This window comes from Prionailurus viverrinus, chromosome B2 (genome assembly GCF_022837055.1).
Source record: "Prionailurus viverrinus isolate Anna chromosome B2, UM_Priviv_1.0, whole genome shotgun sequence".
NCBI lineage: Eukaryota > Metazoa > Chordata > Mammalia > Carnivora > Felidae > Prionailurus > Prionailurus viverrinus.
Window position 1 is genome coordinate 11,322,208 of NC_062565.1, and position 22,680 is coordinate 11,344,887.

General features: G+C 42.1%; 1 protein-coding gene across 6 annotated transcripts in view; it reads left to right on the forward strand.

Moving 5' to 3' along the window:
* KIF13A (kinesin family member 13A) overlaps positions 1 to 21,775 on the forward strand; it is a 217,401-nt gene extending 195,626 nt beyond the window's left edge. For 2 of the 6 annotated variants that reach the window (XM_047860257.1, XM_047860258.1), the window contains 9 exons: positions 8 to 100; positions 397 to 549; positions 2,052 to 2,129; positions 5,451 to 5,498; positions 6,574 to 6,685; positions 7,863 to 8,014; positions 8,499 to 8,603; positions 16,375 to 17,163; positions 20,156 to 21,775. In XM_047860257.1, coding sequence (XP_047716213.1) covers positions 8 to 100; positions 397 to 549; positions 2,052 to 2,129; positions 5,451 to 5,498; positions 6,574 to 6,685; positions 7,863 to 8,014; positions 8,499 to 8,603; positions 16,375 to 17,163; positions 20,156 to 20,227 — 1,602 coding nt within the window. In that variant the 3' untranslated portion in view covers positions 20,228 to 21,775. Of the gene's footprint in view, positions 1 to 7; positions 101 to 396; positions 550 to 2,051; positions 2,130 to 5,450; positions 5,499 to 6,573; positions 6,686 to 7,862; positions 8,015 to 8,498; positions 8,604 to 12,101; positions 12,376 to 16,374; positions 17,164 to 20,150 lie in introns of those variants that run through there. The other 4 variants (XM_047860260.1, XM_047860262.1, XM_047860259.1 and 1 more) reach the window with 3 other exon arrangements.
* Positions 21,776 to 22,680: the final 905 nt, after the last annotated feature.

The following is a 22,680-nucleotide window of genomic DNA, read 5'->3' on the forward strand; positions in this document are numbered from 1 at the left end:
TTGGCAGAGTTTCACCCAGAGTTTGAAGAGGAGAATATCGTTGAAGAATATACTTTATTCCTGTGGTGTCACCTATGAATTAGTATCCAATATACCAAAGGTAAAATACATATTACTTTTTAGAAATATCAAAATACAAGTATTGGAGGGGTGGCTCAGTTGGTTAAGCGTCTGACTCTTGATTTCAGTTGAGGTCTTAGGGTTGTGAGTTCAAAGCCCCTCATTGGGCACCACATTGGGCTCTGCATTGGGCAGGAAGCCTATTTTTAAAAAAAAGAAAGAAATACAGGTATTGGAGAATATGTTAATTCTTAGAACATCTAAATCACTTCCTCACCACAGTTTGGATAAAAAGATGACTCACACAAAAGCATTGTCATTGCCTTGTCCTTTCAGGCAACAGAAGAGATTGAGGACCGGGAAACACTGGCTCTCATGGCAGCGAGGAGTGAAAACGAGGGAACTTCCGATGGGGAGACCTACATTGAGAAGTACACGCGAGGCGTGCTGCAGGTGGAGAACATTCTGAGTCTTGAACGGCTCCGGCAGGCAAGTAACAGCAGTATCTGGACCAGAGGATGAGATCACCAGCCCTTTCCCCTCCACATGGACAAAGATGAATTTATTTACCAAACACCTTCCCTCTGAGTCTGTGAGAGAAGGGAGACTTGAGTAGCAGTCTCATTAGACAAAGTAGTTACTTTGAGGAGCGCCTGGGTGGCTCAGTCGGTAAAGTGTCCAGCTTTGGCTCAGGTCATGATCTCACAGTGTGTGGGTTCGAGCCCCGCATCAGGCTCTGTGCTGACAGCTCAGAGCCTGGAGCCTGCTTCGGATTCTGTGTCTCCCTCTCTCTCTGCCCTTCCCCCACTCACACTCTGCCTCTGTCTCTCAGAAATGAGTAAACATTTATATATACACACACACACACACATATATGATGTAGTTACTTGGACAAAATAGTATTACCCAAAATTAAAATAATGTCTACATTTTATCAAATACCTTCTCTGGAAATACTGTGCCTGAGTGATTTAAATACAGTCTTTCATTTAATCTGCAGGATCACCCTAGGAGGGAAATAAACACTGTCACAATCTCCTTTCGTAAGTGAGAAAATTGAGGCCATGGTAATAAGCTAACCCGCCACAGGCTACACAGCTAACAAGTGGTACAAAGTCAGTTGTAAACCTTGGAGGGCTTGACTCCTAAGTCCACAGGTTTAACCACATGCTATTACCATCTCCCTATTTTTGGGGTCCAGGTTAACTTCTGTAACAACAACGGGACATTCAGGTGAATGTAGTCTAGGTAGTAGAACTCTAAGACAGGAATTGTCATCCATGGAGGCAATAGTTGAAGTTACTGGAAAGTGCCTTGTGAGCAACAAAAGTACTAAGATTGGCATCCGGGGGCGCCTGGGTGGCTTGGTCGGTTAAGCGTCCGACTTCGGCTCAGATCATGATCTCACGGTCCGTGAGTTCGAGCCCCGTGTCGGGCTCTGTGCTGACAGCTCAGAGCCTGGAGCCTGTTTCAGATTCTGTGTCTTCCTCTCTCTCTGACCCTCCCCCGTTCATGCTCTGTCTCTCTCTGTCTCAAAAATAAATAAACGTTAAAAAAAAAAAATTTTTTTTAAATAATTGAAAAAAAAAAAAAAAGATTGGCATCTGGCAGAAAACCCTTCCTTTAGTGGGAGTCCCACCAAAATTGCTGCATGAATAAAGTACAAACAGCATAAAAGTTGACTGTGGTTTTGCAAATGACATCCATACTTATGGGTACCGCTGTGTTTTCTCTGCCTACCTATGTAAAAAATCCACAACATAAATCAGTTCAGCAGTTTTCTTGGTTTTATTTATGACAAGCGTTTTTGGTAGGTTAAGGAAAAAGAAATGAGTGGGGTACAATAAAGATCCCAGCTCTTGTAAATTTGGGAGGGAGGGTGGGGTCGAAACGATGCGTATTTCTATATTTTCTAAACATTCCACACTAAATGTATGTTATTTTTGTTATCAGAAGGAAAAAAAAATAAATGCTATCGTGAAATTTTACAGGCGGTCACGGTCAAAGAAGCACTGTCCACGAAAGCTCGGCATCTCCGGAGGAGCCTAAGCACGCCAAACGTTCACAATGTAAGTGCACCCTGCTGAGGCTCTGCGGAGTCCTGGCCGTGTGTCAGGGTGTGGGGGCGGTGCGTAAGGGGTCTGGAGTCAGGCGGGAGTAGGCCCTGTGGGCCTCCCACAGGAGGTATGGGCCATCCCGCAGCACCAAGCCTGTCCTCTCCTAGGGAACCACAGCGGAGAGCGCTGGTATGGTCACATGACTGAGCCTTTAGTGGGATCTTACGGATTCCTGGTCATAGAGTTATGTCCTTGAAAGAAGTTTCTTGAGACATAAATGCATGTAGTTGGTTTAAGAATGGTAGAGTCAGCTAAAAATCCTGGCTGCTGCTCGTGGGTCCGTTTCTATGCCCTGTTCAAGCTGCCCTGGTGGATTCTACTCGGCCGCCCATCAGTGTGACAGGGCTCCAGGCACCTTCATGTAGACACTCCTCTAGTTCCTGGTCTCTCCCCTCACCACTGGATTCTGTTCCTCGGCCGGTTCATCTGGAAAATCCAGTTGACAGAAATTGCTTCTAGTGCAGGGGAACACTGTCATGGGAAGAAAGGACAGACTAGGGCATGGACAGTTGCAAAGCAGTCTCTTTTCCAGAAGCAGCAGGGTGTAAGATCCTGCCAAGGAAAAGCACAGCATCCTTGCCTTCCTCCTCTCCAGAATTGCCTGGAAGTGATTGAAAACATGGCGAACATTGATAAAAGTTGTCATATGGCAGGCCACAATGCAGCCCCAGACAATCCCTATAATCGTTTTTTTTTTTTTTTAATTTTTTTTTTTTTAATGTTTATTTCTGAGACAGAGACAGAACATGAGTGGGGGAGGGGCAGAGAGAGAAAGGGAGACACAGAATCAGAAGCAGGCTCCAGGCTCTGAGCTGTCAGCACAGAGCCCGACGCGGGGCTTGAACTCACAAACCGTGAGATCATGACCTGAGCCGAAGTCGGTCGCTCAACCGACTGAGCCACCCAGGCGCCCCCCCATAATCGTTTTTGTACAGGTTACTTCTGACCACAGTGCAGTTATTAGAAACTGATAATGGGAGCCTCATACTACATATGTAAAAAATCCACAACATAAATTAATTCAGCAGTTTTCTTGGTTTTATTTATGAAAAGCATTTTGGGTAGGTTAAGGAAAAAGAAATGAGTGGGGCACAATAAAGATTCCAGCTCTTGTAAATTTGGGAGGGAGGGTGGGGTCGAAACGATGTGTATTTCTGTATTTTCTAAACGTGTAAATTGAAAAAAAAATGGTCTTTTAATTAAGTTTTAGGTATCAAAGAAGAGAGCGTAATGGAAATCAGGATGTATTTAGAACAAAATGATAATAAAAACGGGTACATGTACCAGTACTTGTGGGATGTGGTTGGAAGTGGTAGTTAGACAGAAACTGGGCTCTGAATTCCCTGTTACTCCGCTTACAGAGCCGAATACTAGACAGTAGGGAAAATGAAAGAACAGTGAGCTACTATTAGGGATGTATGGCTCTTGTATTAAAAAGAAGAGTGAAAAACAACGAGGGAAACATCTATGCTACAAGGTGTAGACAGACCCCCTATGAAGTATTCTGTCCACCTCCAGCCCCCTAAAAAATGATCCTGCTCTAAGATTCTGAATCTAACTGCTAAATAGTTACAGGGGACAGAAGAGAATGTTAAATGACACATTGGGGACTCAGCAAGAGGGAAACTTTATGGGAACAAATGACCTAGAAAAGGGAAAACCCCTAAGAGACAAAATACATCCTCTGATTGCGATGTACAAATTGTTGTGATCCTGATTCAGAGTTCATTGAAAATGTTTATGAGACATTTGAACACTGGAAGATATCTGATACTATTTAGGAATCCCTTAATTTTTTAAAGATGTGATAATGGTATTATGTTTATGTTTGTTTTGTTTTTTTTAATCAAACTCATGACCCCAAGATCAAGAGTCACGTGCTCTTCTGACCGAGTCACCCAGGTGCCCCTGTGGTTATTGTTTTTTTAAAGGGAGGAGGAATTCTGTATTTTTTATAGATTCACAGAGAAATATTTATGGATAGATAATTTTTAAATTAAACAAAATCAGAATAAAAAAATGTTAAGGTAATAATAAATGCTAGAGCAGAATCCTAATAAAGAAGGAAATAATAAAGATTAGAACATAGGTGTATGAAATAGAAAACTAACAATGGAATCAACAAAGCTGGAAAGCAGGCTTTTGAAAAGACTAGTCAAATGCACTGACTTCTACTTAAGTTTCATTGGGGAAGAAAAAATATTGGGATGATAATTCAAATATTATTGGAAATAAAAATGGACAAATCACTACAAACAGAATGGAGATTTAGACAGCATTAAGAGCAAACCATGAATAACGTTATACCAGTAAATGTAAAAGCTTCAACAAAATGGAATTTTCCTACAAAAACCGAATCAAGAAGACGGAAAATCTCAATGGAGTTATCACCATAAATGAAGCCTAAATTCATGGAGAGACAGACTGTGTTCATTGATGGAAGCACACAGTGTCAAAAGAGTTGGCACATCTCCTTAAACTGATCTCTAAATTTCCCACATAATCTCCTATAGGATTTCATAAGCTGACCCTAAAATTGCTATGGAAGAGCAAGTGGAAGGCACACAAACCTTATCTGCAGCCCAGGGTTTCCATGCCTTAGTCTAACTTCTAGAGCGTCTCATAGAAACATAGGATGGGGGCACCTGGCTGGCTGGCTCAGTCGATAGAACACGTGACTCTTGATCTCGCAGTCATGAATTCAAGCCCCACGTTGGATGTAGGGATTACTTAAATAAATAAACAAGCTTAAAAAGAAACATAGGATATATTTAGAACTAAATAATGCCGAAATTGTTTACATGTCAATCATTGTGGGGTACAGCTAGAGTGGTACTTAGGGACCGTAACAATAATTTATTTCATTATAGTTTGTAACTGACAAAAATTGGAAGTGGCCTACATATCTATCCAGAATAGAACAAATAAATTATGAGACTAATTAAAAAGACCATGGTAAGATACCACTTTTTTTCATTATAAAAATACGCAAAAAATATATATTATGTGTGCATATAGTAATACTTTTATGTATAAGATGTGCATATATTTTTATGTGTACATTCATTTTATGTATATAAGTAACTATATGAAGCTGGTGTGGGAATAATAAACCCCAAATTGAGGGTAGTTGTTACTTCTGAGGACTGCAGAATAAAGAGGGACGTGAGAAGGTCATACAGGTTTCAATTGTAAATGCGACACTACATTTCTATATATGTAGTTTATGTTACACATATGAACTACGTTGATAAAACCATTGCTCTCTTACAGGTCTCCTCCAGCCGACCAGACCTTTCCGGCTTTGATGAAGATGATAAGGTGTGCACTTACCATGGCTAGATTATTAACAGAATCTAAGTCTGAAAATTTAGGATATCCTGGTGTTTTGAAAATCTCAGGATTTCCTATCTCAATCTTATTCAGATTATTGTCTCTACATGTCCATTTCCAAGTTCAAATAGTGGATATGAAATTGCTGTGCACTCAGTGTTACGTTGTAAGTTAGCATATTTGCCGTATCAAGCCAATACTACACATAATTGAATATCTGTGTGTTAACGGGTCTAACTCAATGCTTTAAGAAGGTATTATATCTACCCTAGCAAAATCAAATTTATTTCAAGTAGGTAAAATTGGGGATTTAAAATTAAAGACATATTACAACATCACCTTACTCAGCAAATATTTCTTGGAACATATATTATATATATGTCCCTATGCCAGGGACTAAGTGATTCAAAGAATAGAAGCACAGATTTTGCCCTCAAGAAGTTTAAAATCTAGTCTGTAGCGGCAGCCAACTACTGAGAAGTTGGAGTAAGATTAAATAAACTTATATGATACATACAAGTTTTCTCTCTCTAGTATACCCATATCTTATGCCAGTTTGATACTTTTAAATCTCAGGCATATGGAGTAGAGTAACCATACCACCTAGTATGTCTGGGGCAATCCCAGTGTATGCCTGCTACCCAGGCAAAATTATCAGTGGAACCATTTCACCCTGAAAAGTGTTTCATTGTGGTCTTTAAATTACCCAGTCATCCTAGATAACGCACCAAATTTATAAAAGTGGCTGCTTCTGGGGAGGAAGGAAAATGAATGGGACCTTAGAGGTTCAAGAGGGGATTTTACTCTGTTCATAATGATTTTATTAAGTCTTGAACAAACATGATACAGGATTAACATTAACACTCTAGCTGTATCTTGGGTATGACAGCATTGGTCATGTTATTCAGCCATTCATACTTTTCTATATGTTGGAAATATTTTACAATAAAAATAAGGAAGCGCACATACTGCCTTTAAAAATTAGAACAAAACTCAAATCTGGGCTTCATTTCTCATTTTTAAAGGAACTGAATTGCAGTTAACCCATGTCTTTTCCTTGTAGGGTTGGTTAGAGAACCAATTAGACATGTCTAACTACAGCTCCAGTTACCAAGATATAGCCTGTTATGGAACTTTACCCAGGGATTCGCCTCGAAGGAGTAAAGAAAGTAGTGGTGAGATTGTTTTTCCATGTTCTTTCTTTATAATTTCTAGGAAAAGCATGGGGCGGGGGATCCTTTTGTAAGTGGCATATAATAAGATAGGAACTTGAAATTCTTAGTGGGCTGGATGTTTCTAAACTGTCTTCTTGAATAGAATATGTCACGTTCACTTATTTGATTTCTTTTTGCTTTGTAGCCATTATATCTTCCAGATAATAATAATAATCGGCTTTTTGTGTAGCATGTTAGAATTTTCAAATCCTTTTTCTCACATCATTTCCTGAATTTGAAGTCAGTTTTGAGATGCACACAAATCTTATTACATTATGGTTAGACTTCATTCTTTACCAAAAGACTATCTACCCGTGTGATGTTTTTGTGCTCAAAAGATTTTTACAAGAAATTTTTGATTCCCCGAACGGTTCCAAAAATGATACCAGAAATGAGGTTGATCAGTGACAGCATTATTCCTTAACTGTGTAATCTTCCAGTGCCCTGAGAGGAACAGCATTCTCTGAATACGTAAATCAGCTTGTATTTTACCTACTAAATGACACTGTACCAGAGAATTGGGAAGAAAATACAGGAGGAGGAAAAGAGGCCCTAAACGGCCAGAAATGAGTGAAAGCAGGAAAGAGGAATTGTTCCTCAGCCATATGGAGCCAGGGTGGCTTGGGAGAAAAGGGGCTTGCAAGAAAATTTATACAGGATCCATTCATTGAATGTTTATTGAGCCTCTACTTGCTATATGCAGTGAAAGATACAAAAAGGTACCATTCTAGATCCTAAATTCTAACCGTGGAATGAGATACATGGAAAATTAGATAATAAATGATAAAGAGCCCAAATGCATGTACGGACAATAGCGTCCAGGAATTCGGAGCATTGGAAAATCAGCATGAGTTGAAATCGCTCTAATAGGTGGTGCTTCAAGCTGGATCTTGAAAAGAAGGTAGAAAATTTAGTTTCTGCTTTCTTCGATGCCACCCAGTCCTTTGATGACTCTTTGTGACTCGGTAGATACATCTCCATTCTTGCCCACATCTGTTTGAATCGTTAGCCAAATATCAGCATGTTAATTTCTTTGTTACACCAGGTCCTCCTCCTCTGGCTAGATGATGACTGTGCTTCCTGTGCGCTGGTTAAAGTGCTCTGTGCCTGTGAATTCATGCCTGTTTGTCCTTCCCAGGTTGTACATCCGAGAACCCTCACGCCTTAACAGTCAGTCCTTTTAAAGCATTCTCTCCCCAGCCGCCAAAGTTTTTCAAACCCCTGATGCCTGTAAAAGAGGAGCATAAGAAAAGGATAGCTCTTGAAGCGAGGCCTCTTCTAAGCCAGGAGGTAAGTACCAGAGTTCTCTGTACCGCGTAAAAAAAAGAACAGAATTGTGTTGCCTGGGGAGCAGCGACAGTGTGCATTAACAAGCTGGGCGCTGCGTGTAGACACGTGTGGGTCACCCAGGGTCACGGGGGAACTTGTTGTGTGTTGTTATTGCTGTTATTTTCTTTCTGCTTACGGCTTTTCAAAGTATTTTTTTTTAACGTTCCATGTGAGAAAGATGTTCCCTAGGTGTTTGGAAAATAGTATGGGCTTTTTTTTTTTTTTTTTTTTTAATTTGATAAAACCAGTTACACTATTTGCCATTAGTCTGTGTAGTCTTGTCAGACTTCATCAGTGGTTTTAACTTCGGCCTGCGAAATCTCCGCACTACTCCTGTGGAATACAAGTGTTTGTGTTGCTTTGCTAACTTGCACGTACTTAACCGTGTATTTCGGCTGTCGGCGTCTTCTGTGTGTGATGCATCTGTGTGTCTTAACCTTTGCAGAGCATGCCTCCACCTCAGCCACATAACCCTGGCTGCATTGTGCCCTCGGGAAGCAATGGCAGCAACATGCTACTAGAGCACAATAGCAAACGTGAGAAGAAGATTGTAAGTTCCAGAACCATTTCTGTCGTATTGCCTGGTGGTGGGTTTTAAGGCCCTTTCACAGACAATCATCCAAATCCTTTAAGAAGAAATTAAGATAATGTATTGGGTCTTTCTCTCTCTCTTTTTTTTTCTTTTAAGAAAACAATGTGATGACTGGTAATGAAATGTTGCATGAATGTGGCCATGACCTTTGATTCTTCTAAGTGTTCGTTCTATTTTATTTATTTATTTATTTATTTATTTATTTATTTATTTATTTATTTAATTTATTTGCTTAGTATCAACTTGCTTAGAAAAAGGGGAAAAGGCACTCTTACTGATTCTAGTCTTTGAAAAGGGTAACAAAGAGATCGCTTTAACTGATTCTGGATCTTTCTAATGTGTCTCTGCATACTGCCCAGATTCTGAAGTTAATCTACCTAGAGGAGTTGCACTTACTTGCAGTGAGTAATCATGCACTTAGCTGTGGGGATGTTTGAAAGCTCCTTTCGTGTCGCCTGATGCTCCCGCTAAGCTGATTCTGCAGCTTGAAGCCGTGCTGCAAACCCTCACTGCCCCCGTTACCGCCTCAGCACCTCAGGCGGCAAAATAGGTCCCAACCCCCTCAGTGTCAGGCTGGCTCTTGGGATGGCTTATCTGTATTTCAGCCACAGGTAGGTTGAAACTCTGCCTGTAAAATGCCCTCCCCCAGCTCTTGGTTTTCAAATTACACATTTGCAAATCTTTTTTAAGACGCTGTTATACCAGGCACGGGGGATTATATGTGATACCTCAATTTAAAAATCAAACTGTAGGGTGCCTGGGCGGCTCAGTCGGTTAAGCGTCTGACACTTGGTTTCAGCTCAGGTCATGATATCACGGTTTGTGGGTTCAAGCCCCGCATCAGGCTCTGCACTGATGGTGTGGAGCCTGCTTGGGATTCTCTCTCTCCCTCTCTCTGCTCCTCCCCTGCTCATGCTCTCTCAAAATAAATAAACTTAAAAAAAATAAAATAAAAAACAAGCTGTATTCCCAGACCTGGAAACAGTTTTCTTGTGTCTGAGCTTTCACTCTCCTGTGGCTTCCTGGGCTTTGAAAAAGTAAAGCAGCTTGGAACAAGACAGAGCTGGTTGGTGTTTCCATCTGAGGACAGTCTGATCCGTGGGCAGCCCGTGGGAGGTTTCCTTTCCCAGCTGCACATGTCAGACCTGGTCCAAAGACTCCGGGGTGTGAGGTCCTCTAAAGGTTCTAAAATGGGCTCCTGCTGCTCACTGTGTGAACCTAACAGGAACTTAACCCGGAATATAGTTGGCCATGCACCTGCATGCTTGGAGAGCTCACAGGCCTTAGGAAATGACCTTCTCATTCCTCCTGTCTGTGGAGGACAGAAGAAAAGGCACCATTTCCCCCTCCCCTCTGTCACTCTCCCCACCGTTGCTTCTGTGTTCTCCCTGCCCCTCAGTCCCAAGTCTCCACCATAGTTCCTGCTGGAAAAGAGGGTGAACATCAACACCTGCCCCTACATCTCTAAATCCTAATATGTTGCTCATTCACTTACTTGACCTCCCTGCTTAATTAATAAGGCTGCAGCATGGGCTGAAAAGGCCAAGTAGCCAGCTCATGACCCCTGCAAACTCTCTGGCTCTCTGGCTGGTTGGATCTGTTGGATGATGTGGAACCTACCACCATGATGCATGGGTAGTAAATTTAAACTTCTTGTAACAATCCATTCTGGTAGAACACACCATCAGGAGACTGCTGGATGACCCTTCTGGGACTACCCAGCAGATGGTTTCACTGTTGATAGAGTTTGCCTCTTCATTATTTTCTTTACTTTCCTTGTATTATTTTTACATAAAACCCATTTCAGGACTTTTAGCTAGCAGAGGGTAGGATGGAACTGGCTTCTCTTAACCCAGCAACTCTCAAGCAGCACTTAGCCTCTGTGTGGTTGCATGCACCTTGAAGTCTACTGAGTAGGGTTTGAGGGTACCATTTTAATTGCTGGAAACTTGAGAGAATGACCTCTACTCTCCTTAGAAATCTGGCACCAAACAATAATGACAAAATCTTTAAAAAAGGAGAAAGAGGGGTTCCTGGGTGGCACAATCAGTTGAGCATCCAACTTTGGCTCAGGTCATGATTTCACAGTTCATGAGTTCGAGCCCTGCATCGGGCTCCATGCTGACAGTGCAGAGCCTGCTTGGGATTCTCTCTCTCTCCCTCTCTCTGTGCTCCTCCCCAACTCAAGATCTCTCCTTCCCACCTCTGTCTCATATATATATATATATATATATATATATATATATATATATATATATTTGTTGTTGTTGTTGTTTTGTTTTGTTTTGTTTTGTTTTTTAAGAGAAAGAGGGGTTCTTGACTGCTTAGTCAGAAGAGCATACGACTCCCAATCTTGGGGTCATGACTTTGAGCCCCACATTGGATGTAGAAACTATTTAAATAAATAAAACTTTTTTTAAAAAGTTTTTTCAATAAAAAAAAAAAAGAGAAAGAAATCTGTCTCTGCCTCTTCATCTCTGAAACTATTGAACTGCTTGATTTATTTCAGATAGTTCTGGCTTTTCCAGGATGTTCTGGTAGATTTTAAGGGTATTGCTTGATCTGAGGTTCTAATTCTCTGTGGGAAGCTTTCATTTTATTTCTCCTCTTACAAATGGACATACACTGCTTTATCCTTTTGTTTCCCATTCACTCTCTTTCCTTTTACACTCTTGAAAAATCCGAGGGTGAATCAGTGGTTTGGTCTCATCAATGGAGTTTGAAATAATTTCTGATAGTTTCAAATAGAATGTAGTTACATATAGCTAGCCTTGATTCTTTTATTTAAAAAAAATTTTTTTAAGTTCATTTATTTTGAGAGAGAGTGCTTGCACGCAAGCAGGAGAGCGGCAGGGAGAGAGAGAATTCCAAGCAGGCTCTGCACCACCAGTACGGAGCCTGATGTGGGGCTCAAACCCACAAACTGTGAGATCATGACGTGAGCCAAAATCAAGAGGGGGATGCTTAACAGACTGAGCCTACTCAGACTCAGCCTACTGAGGCTTGATTCTTTTTTTTTATTTTTATTTTTTTTTTTCAACGTTTATTTATTTTTGGGACAGAGAGAGACAGAGCATGAACGGGGGAGGGGCAGAGAGAGAGGGAGACACAGAATCGGAAACAGGCTCCAGGCTCTGAGCCATCAGCCCAGAGCTTGATGCGGGGCTCAAACTCACGGACCGTGAGATCGTGACCTGGCTGAAGTCGGACGCTTAACCAACTGTGCCACCCAGGCGCCCCTGAGGCTTGATTCTTAAAGCACAGTGTGTTGTCTGATCAATTTGGGAAGATACACAAATGTACTTCATGTCTTGTTTAAATAACATAAAGGCAAAAACATGCCTTTGGAGTCTATCTTTTTAAGTCATTAAGCAGAGAGAAGATTAGAAAGGAAATCACTTCTCCCTCTCTTGGGTCTTGCATAGACAGCATATAGTTTATTTCTCCGTTTTACAGATGAGGGTCATGCCCAAAGTCTCGCGATTAATGACAGCATAAGAACAAAGGCTCCGTCATCCCTCAGCACAATTGGGCTGACCCCAAGGACTCCAGATGCTCCCCCAAATAGTACAATTTTAGTTGCCCTGCTGCTGCTGTTTCTAAAAAAGGCTGCCCGCCTTTTAGTACCATGGACAGAAGTACCGGGGCCCTAGGCTGAATCAGTCCTTCTGAAAAGAGACCATCTCCCTGTGTGGACAACACAGACCCCATTCCATGTGGAAGTAAAAGTGACTTTGATCAAGTGAAACTCCTTGCCAAGAGTCACTGCTTTAATGTGGGTTATGATCCCTTCTTAAAAGTCAAGGTATGTTGTCTATAGGTAAATATCAGCTGCATGAACTGAATTGCAAAAATCAAATCATGAAGACTGTAGCTATAGAGAGACTTGAGAACTTGACTCCATGCTTCACTTTTGGGCAGGATTTTAAACCTTGTTGTCCTTAAGACATAGTAGGAAGGTGCTTAGCTTAGTCTCCTTGAAGATACAACGATAAATATTTCTGGAGTAGAAAGTCTGTCTAACCAAATTCCCTTATGGCACAGTTTAAGCCAATTTTAAGTCCTGTTTTTTCTCCTTGAAGGCAATAACTCAATAAGCCTTCAGTCTGGTTTACATGTTGGGAAATGTTTAATCTCTACTGAGTTTTCTTTTTCATTTTTGAAATAACTTGCCCCAACTCCTCTAGCCTCTCTCTTTGGGTCATTCCCCTCCCCCAGTCCCATCCCAGGTGCAACACTATGGACTGATCCCTATTTGAACTTAATCTCTTGGTGGTTTTGTAGACTCTTCAGTTTTATTAAGCTCCTTCTAGTCCTTTAGGAATAACTTTTTATCTTTGTGAGTTTGATAAATGTGTACCTGTTTCTACACAGTAAACTATGATTGAATATTTCATTCAGCAAAGTTGTGTTTTAGGGTGACAGGTCTTTCCTCGGTCTTGAGAAGACATAACTTCAGGCATAAAAAGGGCTCCAAGTTACTAATTCTCATATTAAGATTTGTTTTCTTTTCAACAACTAACTTTTCAGTAATTAATTGCATCAGAGATTCTGGGGCTTGGGGAATTATATTTCTTTGCCAGCTTCAGTCAAAAGGAAATATAAAGGTGGGGGGAGGCACTTGGGTGACTCAGTCAGTAAAGAATGCAACTCTTGATTTTGGGGTCGTGAGTTTGAGCCCCACATTGGGTGTAGAGCTTACTTACAAAAAAAGAAAGAAATCTAAGGATACAAACACTAGAAATTCAATTTTGAGTCTAAACATGTCAAGTAGAGGGACATCTGGATGGCTCAGTCAGTTAAGCATCTGACTTTTGGGGAGCCTGGGTTGCTCAGTTGATTGAGCATCTGACTTTGGCTCAGATCATGATCCCATGGTTCGTGGGTTCTAGCCCCATGTCAGTCTCTGTGCTGACAGCTCAGAGCCTGGAACCTGCTTCAGATTCTGTGTCTCCCTCTCTGCTCTGCCCTCCCCTGTTCAGACTTGCGTGTGCACACACGCTCTCTCTCAAAAATAAACATTAAAAAAAAAAATTTAAAAAAAAGAAAACAACCAACTCTTGATCTTGGGTCAGGTCATGATCTCATGGTTCATAAGATGGAGCCCCACATGAGGCTCTGTGTTGACACTGAAGAGCCTTCTTGAGATTTTCTCTCTCCCTCTCTCTCTGTCCCTTCCCTGATCACGCACACTCTCTCTCTCTCTCACGCTCTTGCTCTCTCAAAATAAATAAACTTAAAAAAATTAAAAGAAAAAAACAAATAAACATGTCAAGTAGAGAATCAACAAAATACGGGCAAAAGCCACTGATTGAATTCTGTCTAATCTTTGCTCCTTTCCAAACATTCCCCCTCACCCCCTTTTTTAATAATGCTACTTGATTTAAAATGTAGCCTAAAATAAGGTGGCGAGATTAGTGTTGCCAAAAATTTTGTTTTGCTAATTTTCTGGAATTTTTACCAGTGATATTTGATACTCATTCACCTTTGTTTTTTGGGTTTTTTTGTTTTTTTAGTTTATTTTTGAGAGAGAAAGTGCAAGTGGGGGAGGGGCAGAGAGCGAGGGAGAGAATGAATCCTGAGCAGGCTCTGTGCTGTCAGTGCAGAGCCCGATTCTGGGCTCAAACTCACCAACTTCGAGATCATGACCTGAGCCAAAGTTGGACGCTCAACCAACTGAGCCACTCAGGTACCCCTCACCTTTGATTAATAGCCATGGAATTAAGACAGCTGATGCTTTTGTATAATTTATATTCAAGTTATTTTAAAATCTAAGGAACACTCAGAGAGAAAACTTCCCTGCTCATTTGGTATCTTCTGAACCTGAGAGGTTTGCTAAAAGGGCTGTTGCCATTTGAATTTTAAAGAAATGTTTGGAAAGAAATTAAGAAACACATTGTTTTCTGTTCAAAATTTAAAATCAATTTTAATTGTTATACCTAATTATAATTTTTGAGTTATACAGCTTTTGAGTATTTTATATATGTTATATATATGTATATATATAATAAATATATAAATAAATATAGATCCAGCACAAGAAAAAGGAAAAATAGGAAAATATTTCCTCTTTAAAGTACAGTGAATTAATTTAATGTATAAGGCCAATAAAATAATTGTTACTTCTGCCAGATGGCATTTTACATTTTGATAAAAAGATATATTCTTAATCATATATGTCAAGGAAAAGCGACCATATGTTTTTAAACACTTCCAAATTGTCATTTAACTTAAAAGGCACTACTGATGTTGCCATAATTTTTTTTGGTGATGTGGCCTAAGTATCCTTTGTGTCAATAAAATGTAATAATCTCAAGTAAAAAGAAAAAAAAAAAACAACTAAGAAGCACTCAAGACTATTAAGGTATTGATTTAGCCATTTAGCATCTTACGCAAAAGAAATTATTATTGTAAAATTCAGTCGATGAAATTTATGTTAATTTGTGAACTGCCATCTCCCATATCCTTCAAGCATGTTCTTCTTCCCCTTCCCTATCCCCTCTCTCTCCTCAACCTTTTGAAATGATACTTTAATGAGTAAGGTTAACGTTTTGGTTCCAGGTTTTTACAGTCTCCTTGCTTTTATACTGAATGAAATTTCCATCCACCAAAACAGGGTCCAGGATAGTTCTAAGAGCAAGGACCCAAAATCCTATCTCCATGAGGGCAGAAACCATGCCTGGTTTTGTTCAATGTTAGTATTCCCAGTTCTTGGGACAATGACTGGCATACAGTGGATGCTTGATGAATACTCGTAGAATGAAAGGCATGTTTTCAGAGACGAGGAATATTTGTTTATGAGGTTAATTAGAAATGACTAGATTGTGTTATCATTTTTTTTCTTTTTAAAAGCTCTACATCCAACGTGGGGCTTGCACTCATGACCTCAAGATCAAGAACTGCATGCTCTACTGACTGAGCCAGCCAGGCGCTCCTTGTCATTTACATCTACATGTTTTATGTTGGTTTCCTTCAAATACAAAAGAGACAGACTGGGAAATGGAGAATACCCACTTCTGCATATATACCAGTCTTCACAAACAGAATTCTAAAGCTACTTGACAAAGGAGATTTTTCATTTAAATCTCAGTACCTTCCTCATCTCTGGCCAAATCCTCTATCCACGCTTCTCCAAAACCCTAAAAAGCGGTCATCATTAGACCGACTGTTAGTATTTTACAACCTTACAGCTTTTAGTGTAACACCAGCAATGGGTGTTGAAATCATGCTCGTTGGCCCTTTCACTGTTGGGATCTTTATTTTACTGCCCTCCCTCCCCATAAAATAGCTCAGAAACCTTATACAAATTACCTTGCTTACCTGCGCTTGGCTTCCCAAAGCAAGGATTGTAAGAACAAACGAAGCGGCACGTCTTCTCTGCCCCTGGCTGTCCCTCTCCTCATTTAATTAGCAAAGGGAAATCATCACAACTGAAAACTAATCATCAATTAAAATGAATGAAGAGTCCACTGCACTTAAACCAGGGAAGGAAACATTTCTAATTAGCAGAGAGTGAGCGCAGAATAAATAAATCTCCTACGTATTAGGTGGGTTTATGCTCACGGATCTCTGAGAGTATTGTACTTGGGTCCACCATAGGTGACAAGATTTAACCAAACTCAGGAACACTACACATGTGAATGCCTTTAATAGGAATGTATTTAAAACTTGTCTCAACAATAAAGTCGCCATAAGGAGCTAATGAGTGACTTTTGCTTCGTTACTATAGGACTCTGAGGAGGAGGAAAATGATCTGGAAGCTCTTAACAGGAAGCTGATAAGTTCACAGCCTTATGTGCCCGTGGAGTTTGCAGACTTCAGTGTTTACAATGCCAGCTTGGAGAACAGGGAGTGGTTTTCTTCGAAAGTAGATTTGGTGAACTCAAGGGTCCTGGAGAAAGAAGTGTCCCGTAGCCCTACCACCAGCAGTATTACCAGCGGCTACTTTTCCCACAGTGCCTCCAACGCCACTCTGTCCGACATGGCGGTCCCTTCCAGTGACAGCTCGGACCAGCTAGCCATTCAGACAAAGGATACAGACTCCAGTGAGCATTACGGACCATCCCTCGGGCATGATTTCAGGCCGTCCTCAAACAAAGAGTTGACAGAACTAGAAAGAGGCTTGCTTAAAGAGAAGATAATTATGGTGCCACTCAAGGAAAACAGTGCCTTAGCCAAAGGGAGCCCATCACCCCAAAGCATCCCTGAGAAAAACTCCAAATCCCTCTGTAGGACTGACTCCTGTTCAGGGCAGGATGCCTGCTCCAGCCGAAATGGCCAACCAGTCAGAGAATTTTGCCCCAGGGAAGTGACCATAGAGCACACCACAGATATCCTTGAGGACCATTCTTTCACAGAGTTTATGGGTGTGTCTGATGGGAAAGATTTTGACGGATTGACAGATTCTTCTGGAGAGCTTTCAAGTAGAAGAAACCTACCCAATAAAATGGACAGGAAGAGTATCTCAGATGGGCCGCAGGGCCCTGCCCAGCTGCATTCCTCAGCAGAGAATGAACAGGTAATAAATTCCAGAGGCAGTCCTCTGTGTTCTGTTGGGGAGCCTGCCTGATTGTGCACCGACCCCCAGAGGTGCTTCACCACAGGACTTAGTAGGAGAGGTTCACTCAGATGCTTCTGACGGGGAAGATGGGCCCGCTGGAGCGCAAACTCACTGCTGCCCAGCTGGCTCTGTGCAGTGTCCGATGGACGATGGAATATATGGGACCAGTGGCTTTTTTTTTTATAACTTCTTTAGGTTAATTCATCTATTTTTTATTTATTTTTGAGAGAGACACAGAACATGAGTGGGGAAGGGGCAGGGAGAGGGAGAGAGAGAGAGAGAGAAAATCTGAAGCAGGCTCCAGGCTCCGCAATGTCAGCACAGAGCCCTTCTTGGAGCTTGAACCCATGACCCATGATCTCATGAGATCATGACCTGACCTGAAGTTGGATGCTTAACCAACTGAGCCACCCAGGTGCCCTGGACCAGTGGCCTTTCTAACAGGCATGTGGGTTGGTGACGAATTAAGCATTCACATGACTAAAGATCATTCAGTCTCATATTCCGTTCCCTGAGATGTCTAATTACTGGCTATCCCAAGGCATTCAGGTAGCATCTACTGTATTTCGTGAAATCTGTGATTTCTGTAATTACTAGATAAACCATTATTTTATGTATCACTGCAAAAAATACTTCCAATGAAACCACATTACATTAGTAAATGTGTAAGACACATCCCAATTTCAGAGGTGTTAAAAAGGGGCGTGGGGGAAGGCATGCATAGTAGAATTGATTAAAAAAACCGTCATTTAGTGCCCATAGGTAAAATCATGTTTGGGGGAAGTATAGGTGAATTCCCAGAAGAGTTGAAGTTTGGGCTTTGGAAGTGACCAGGTTGGTTATAATGTTTAATTTTATAGTTTAATAGTTTAATTTTTTAGTTTAATTCCTAAACTAATGGAACAGAGTGGATGTTTGCTAACACTCGTAAGGAAAATAGCAAATTATATAAATAAGAGATTATCCACTTCTGGGGGCTGGGCTCCTGAGAGCCACCATTTCTTTCCATCCAGGGTCACTGTTTTGGTCCCACACCCCCACTCAGCTGAGTGAGGGGTATGGGAGGGCCAGAACTTAGCAAAACAAAGAGCAGACAGAACTAGAAAAATAATCTAGAAAGATATGATGCCATTGGTCTTGGCTTTGCTGAGGAAGTTATTCTGGTTTGGTGGCTTTTCCCCCCCGACAAGCTTTACCCCCTTTTCATACTAGCCCTTAACATTTCAGTGTGTAATCACTTACACAGCATACTCCTAAATAAACTGCAAAACCCAGACGGTGATTTCTTGCAATAAAAACAAAAGACTTTCTTCCCCCAACATAAGAATAAAGTTACTTGTTACTGTTCTTTGCCCATGAAACAACGACCCGTTTGTTTAAGAGCCTTTGGCTTCCTTTGCCCTGGTCTTCAGGCAGAATCTGCATTGCTGGCCTGGATCAGCCTTTTGGTCCTTCCTCTGTGAAGTCCAAGGGCTAATTCTAATGTTTCTCAAACCTAAGTGTGCAGCAGACTTCCCAAGAAGTATTGAGGGTGCCTCTTCAAAATTCAGGTTCCCGGGAGCCGCTGCTCTCCTCCGCTGACTCGCTGCTTCAATGCAGTGCAGAGCGGGGGGTCTGTCTTCAGAGACCCCTCTGCTGCAGTGATAATAGGGGGTGGCCGCGGGCTTACAGAGGAGGAGGAGACAACAATCCCTCCCCCTTGTTCCACTGATTGGATTACGTAGAACCAACAAACGGGAACAGGAGCTGATTTTTGTTTTCAGAGGCTCCACAATAGTGTGTTCCTGCCAAAGATCCTGCCTTTTAAAAGTGGAATTTACAGGGGCGCCTGGGTGGCTCAGTCAGTTGGGCGTCTGACTTTGGCTCAAGTCGTGATCTCACGGTTCGTTGAGTTCAAGCCCCGCATCAGGCTCTGTGCTGACAGCTCCAAGCCTGGAGCCTGCTTCGGATTCTGTGTCTCCCTCTCTCTCTGCCCCTCCCCCACTCACACTCTGTTTCTCTCTCTCTCTCTGTCAAAAATAAACATTTTTTAAAAAAAGGTTTTTTTAATAAAAACAATAGAAGTGGAATTTACAAAAATATTTGTTGTATCAGAGTAACATGGGATTATGGTGATTTGTTTTAATTTTTTTAATGTTTATTTTTGAGAGAGACAGAGTGTGAGTGGGGAAGGGGCAGAGAGAGAGAGGGAGATACAGAATCCGAAACAGGCTCCAGGCTCTGAGCTGTCAGCACAGAGCCCGATGTGGGGCTCGAACTCGGAAACAGCAAGATCATGACCTAGGCTGAAGTCAGACGCTTAACTGACTGAGCCACCCAGGTGCCCCTGTGTTTTTGTTTTTGTTTTTGTTTTTTATTGCTTTAGTGTTTTTTTTTAATTTTTTTTTTCAACGTTTATTTATTTTTGGGACAGAGAGAGACAAAGCATGAACGGGGGAGGGGCAGAGAGAGAGGGAGACACAGAATCAGAAACAGGCTCCAGGCTCTGAGCCATCAGCCCAGAGCCTGACGCAGGGCTCGAACTCACGGACCGCGAGATCGTGACCTGGCTGAAGTCGGACGCTTAACCGACTGCGCCACCCAGGCGCCCCTATTGCTTTAGTGCTTTTGTAATACTCTTTGGTTTTAGTAAGTTGTGACAACACTTTTTTACTTTAACTTTGGGTCTTCTTTCTGTCATCACTTTTGCTAGAAGCTTCACTTCGGGGCAAGGTTTCTCCTTTGTCTAGCGTGAATCCTAGAACAGGATTCCATAATAAAGTGGATCCTGTGGGTCCCTTCAGGGAGAGCCCCTTGAGTGGGTGATGTCTGGCTGTGAATGGGCCCTGTGGGTATGTGGTGTGTGTGTGTGTGTGTGTGTGTGTGTGTGTGTGTGTGTGTGTGTTGGCATTGGCGGGAGGGGGGCGGGGATCAGGAGCTCGAACTCACCAGGGTCTGCATTCCAGGGCAGCGCGAGCACTCGGTGAAAGCAGCCAGCGCCTCCCCGCAGGCCACGGCATCTTCCTTGCGGTCTGCCTCGTGAAAGCACCAGCCCCATCTGTAAAACATGCTGCGGCCCAGCCGGGGACCCCAGACCAGCGTGGAGAAGCCAAGCGCTTCGTGGGCCACCTGCCTTCTCCTCCCGAGCTGGGAGAAGCTGGCACTTTGTCACTCGGGGGAATCGGCAGCCTCTGCTTTTTCCGGAAAGCCAGAGAACCGAAAATCCTGGATTGAATTAAGTGGCAGTATTTTTGTTTGCACTTATTACTACACACACCCACTGTGTAGAAACCTCCACAGATTCAAGCGAACTTTATTCTTGTACAATTTTAATCAGTTCTTACTGCAGAATCTGGAGTCCATGCTCTTTTTTTTTTTTATAAATAATATATATGATGTATATGAAATGTATATCTATAGTATGTCTGTTTGGAGACAGACGAGACTGCACACGAAAATGCAGATATGAGTGGTTTCTAGAAAATCATAAGGTACTGGATTTGGTTACAAAACCACTTAGGTAATCTCTTATACATGAGCAGATGAAAAAGACCTGATTGCCTAAGAATGAGGTTGCGAATCCCTCTTTGCAGAAAAGGTTACAGAATGCCGTTCTTTACAACCAAAGAACTTACATAAGACTGAACGTTTTTGCTGTCCCCTCGTTTTGTGTGTACATATATGTCTGACTGTGAGTTTGGTGCCACACTCCTCTGGGCTACCAGGCCACATGTAGCTGTTCTGTGTCCTGTTTCATAAAGCACACTGAAAAATCTCACAGCTATATTCCTTAGTCTTCCACCCGGCCACCGCCTGCTGGTGCGACGTTGTAGGGCAACTGTTGACAATGCCTGGGGCTCCGACTCCAGCCTTCCTTACCCCAGGGTTGTGGTTCGGCCTGGCCGGCAGGGGGAATTCAGAGAGCAGTATTACTGTTAAGAGAACACAAGGACATGCCCGGAGTTGGGTTTGGGGAGGGGAGGGGATGTTGATTTTTGTCTTTTTGTGGTTTTTCGTTTTGGATCGGTAGCTTTCGTCGTGTGGTTTTGCTGTTGTTAATTTTACTTAAATTCTGGGAAACACTGAAGGCATGGGATGAGCTATTAAGTTCACAGGTGCCCGCTTCACCGTGCTCGCAGCAGATGATAGAATGCAGGTGATCCTGCTGTCCACCTCTTCATTGGCAGGGTTCTCCTGGTAACAGAGACGTCGAAGGATTACGCATGTGGAAATTTTTACAGAAGTACTTTTTGCGCTCGTTCTGTAGATGCCTGTAAAATCGGTGTGGATGTACAGCAATAAATGTGTTGTGGGAGAGGGAGAATGTGTACATTCTCTACGTTTTTCTTTTCAGTTCTTAGCATCAGTCAATGAGTAAGATTTTGGAGACTTTAATGAAAAGCTGCTGTTGATGACTTTTGTGTATAGTGAGCCGACTGTAGTATTCTACTATTGTCTGTTTAAAAAGAAAAAGAACTGTAATTTATATCCCCTTTCAACTTTATTGTATTTAATTGGTACAGATTGTGTGTGTGTGTCTGTGTGTGCGTGTGTGTGTTAGAATACAGACTGTCTAATTCAGATTTTAAAACATCGGTTGTTTGTCTTTAATAACCCTGCCAATTAGCTTCAGATCTAATTTCCCGTATTGGTACGTATATATATATGTCTCCGTAGCTTGAAGGATAATAGTAACAGCCAATATTCAATAGTAACAGCCAACCGTACGAGGCACGGTTCTCAGCATTTGAAACATAGCATCTTGCTTAATCCTCACAGCAGCGGATGCCATAGGTGCTGCTGTTACATATTAGGTGTTTGATGATGGAAAACCGAGGTCAGAGGGGTGGGTCAGTGGGACGGCGACAGATCTGGGATTCAGCCCGTGCTTCCATCAGTCTCCTCCCCGTGTCGTGTCTGTGACGTATCATGGAAGAAGAGGCCTCTGATGACAGGGCACCTCCAGAGTACGGAGGGGGCTGTGCTGAGTCTCACGACTTCTGAACTGACCAGCGTGACACCTGCAGCAGACAGAACGAGGGGTGTGGGACGTGTCCCCTGCGCACAGGCGAGTCTTTGAGAGCAAGTAGCAGTGTCCTGCCAACTATGACATAGTGGCTAATGACAGCTTCATATGAAAGGTTTATCTTAAAAGGGTAGCGCACAACGTTGTCAGAAAAATCTCCATGGCTCACAGTAGCCTTTCTGAAGAGGTCAAGAATGAGACGTAGTCAGGGCGCCTGGGTGGCTCACTCGGTTAGGCATCCAGCTTCTGCTCAGGTCATGGTCTCACAGTCTGCGGGTTTGAGCCCCATGTCGGGCTCTGTGCTGACAGCTCAGGGCCTGGAGCCTGCTTCAGATTCTGTGTCTCCCTCTCTCTCTGTGTGCCTCCCACCCCCTGCTCATGCTCTGTCTCTCAAAAAATAAATAAAAACATTTAATAATAAATAACATTTAATAAAACATTTAATAATAAATAAAGATAATTAGATATAG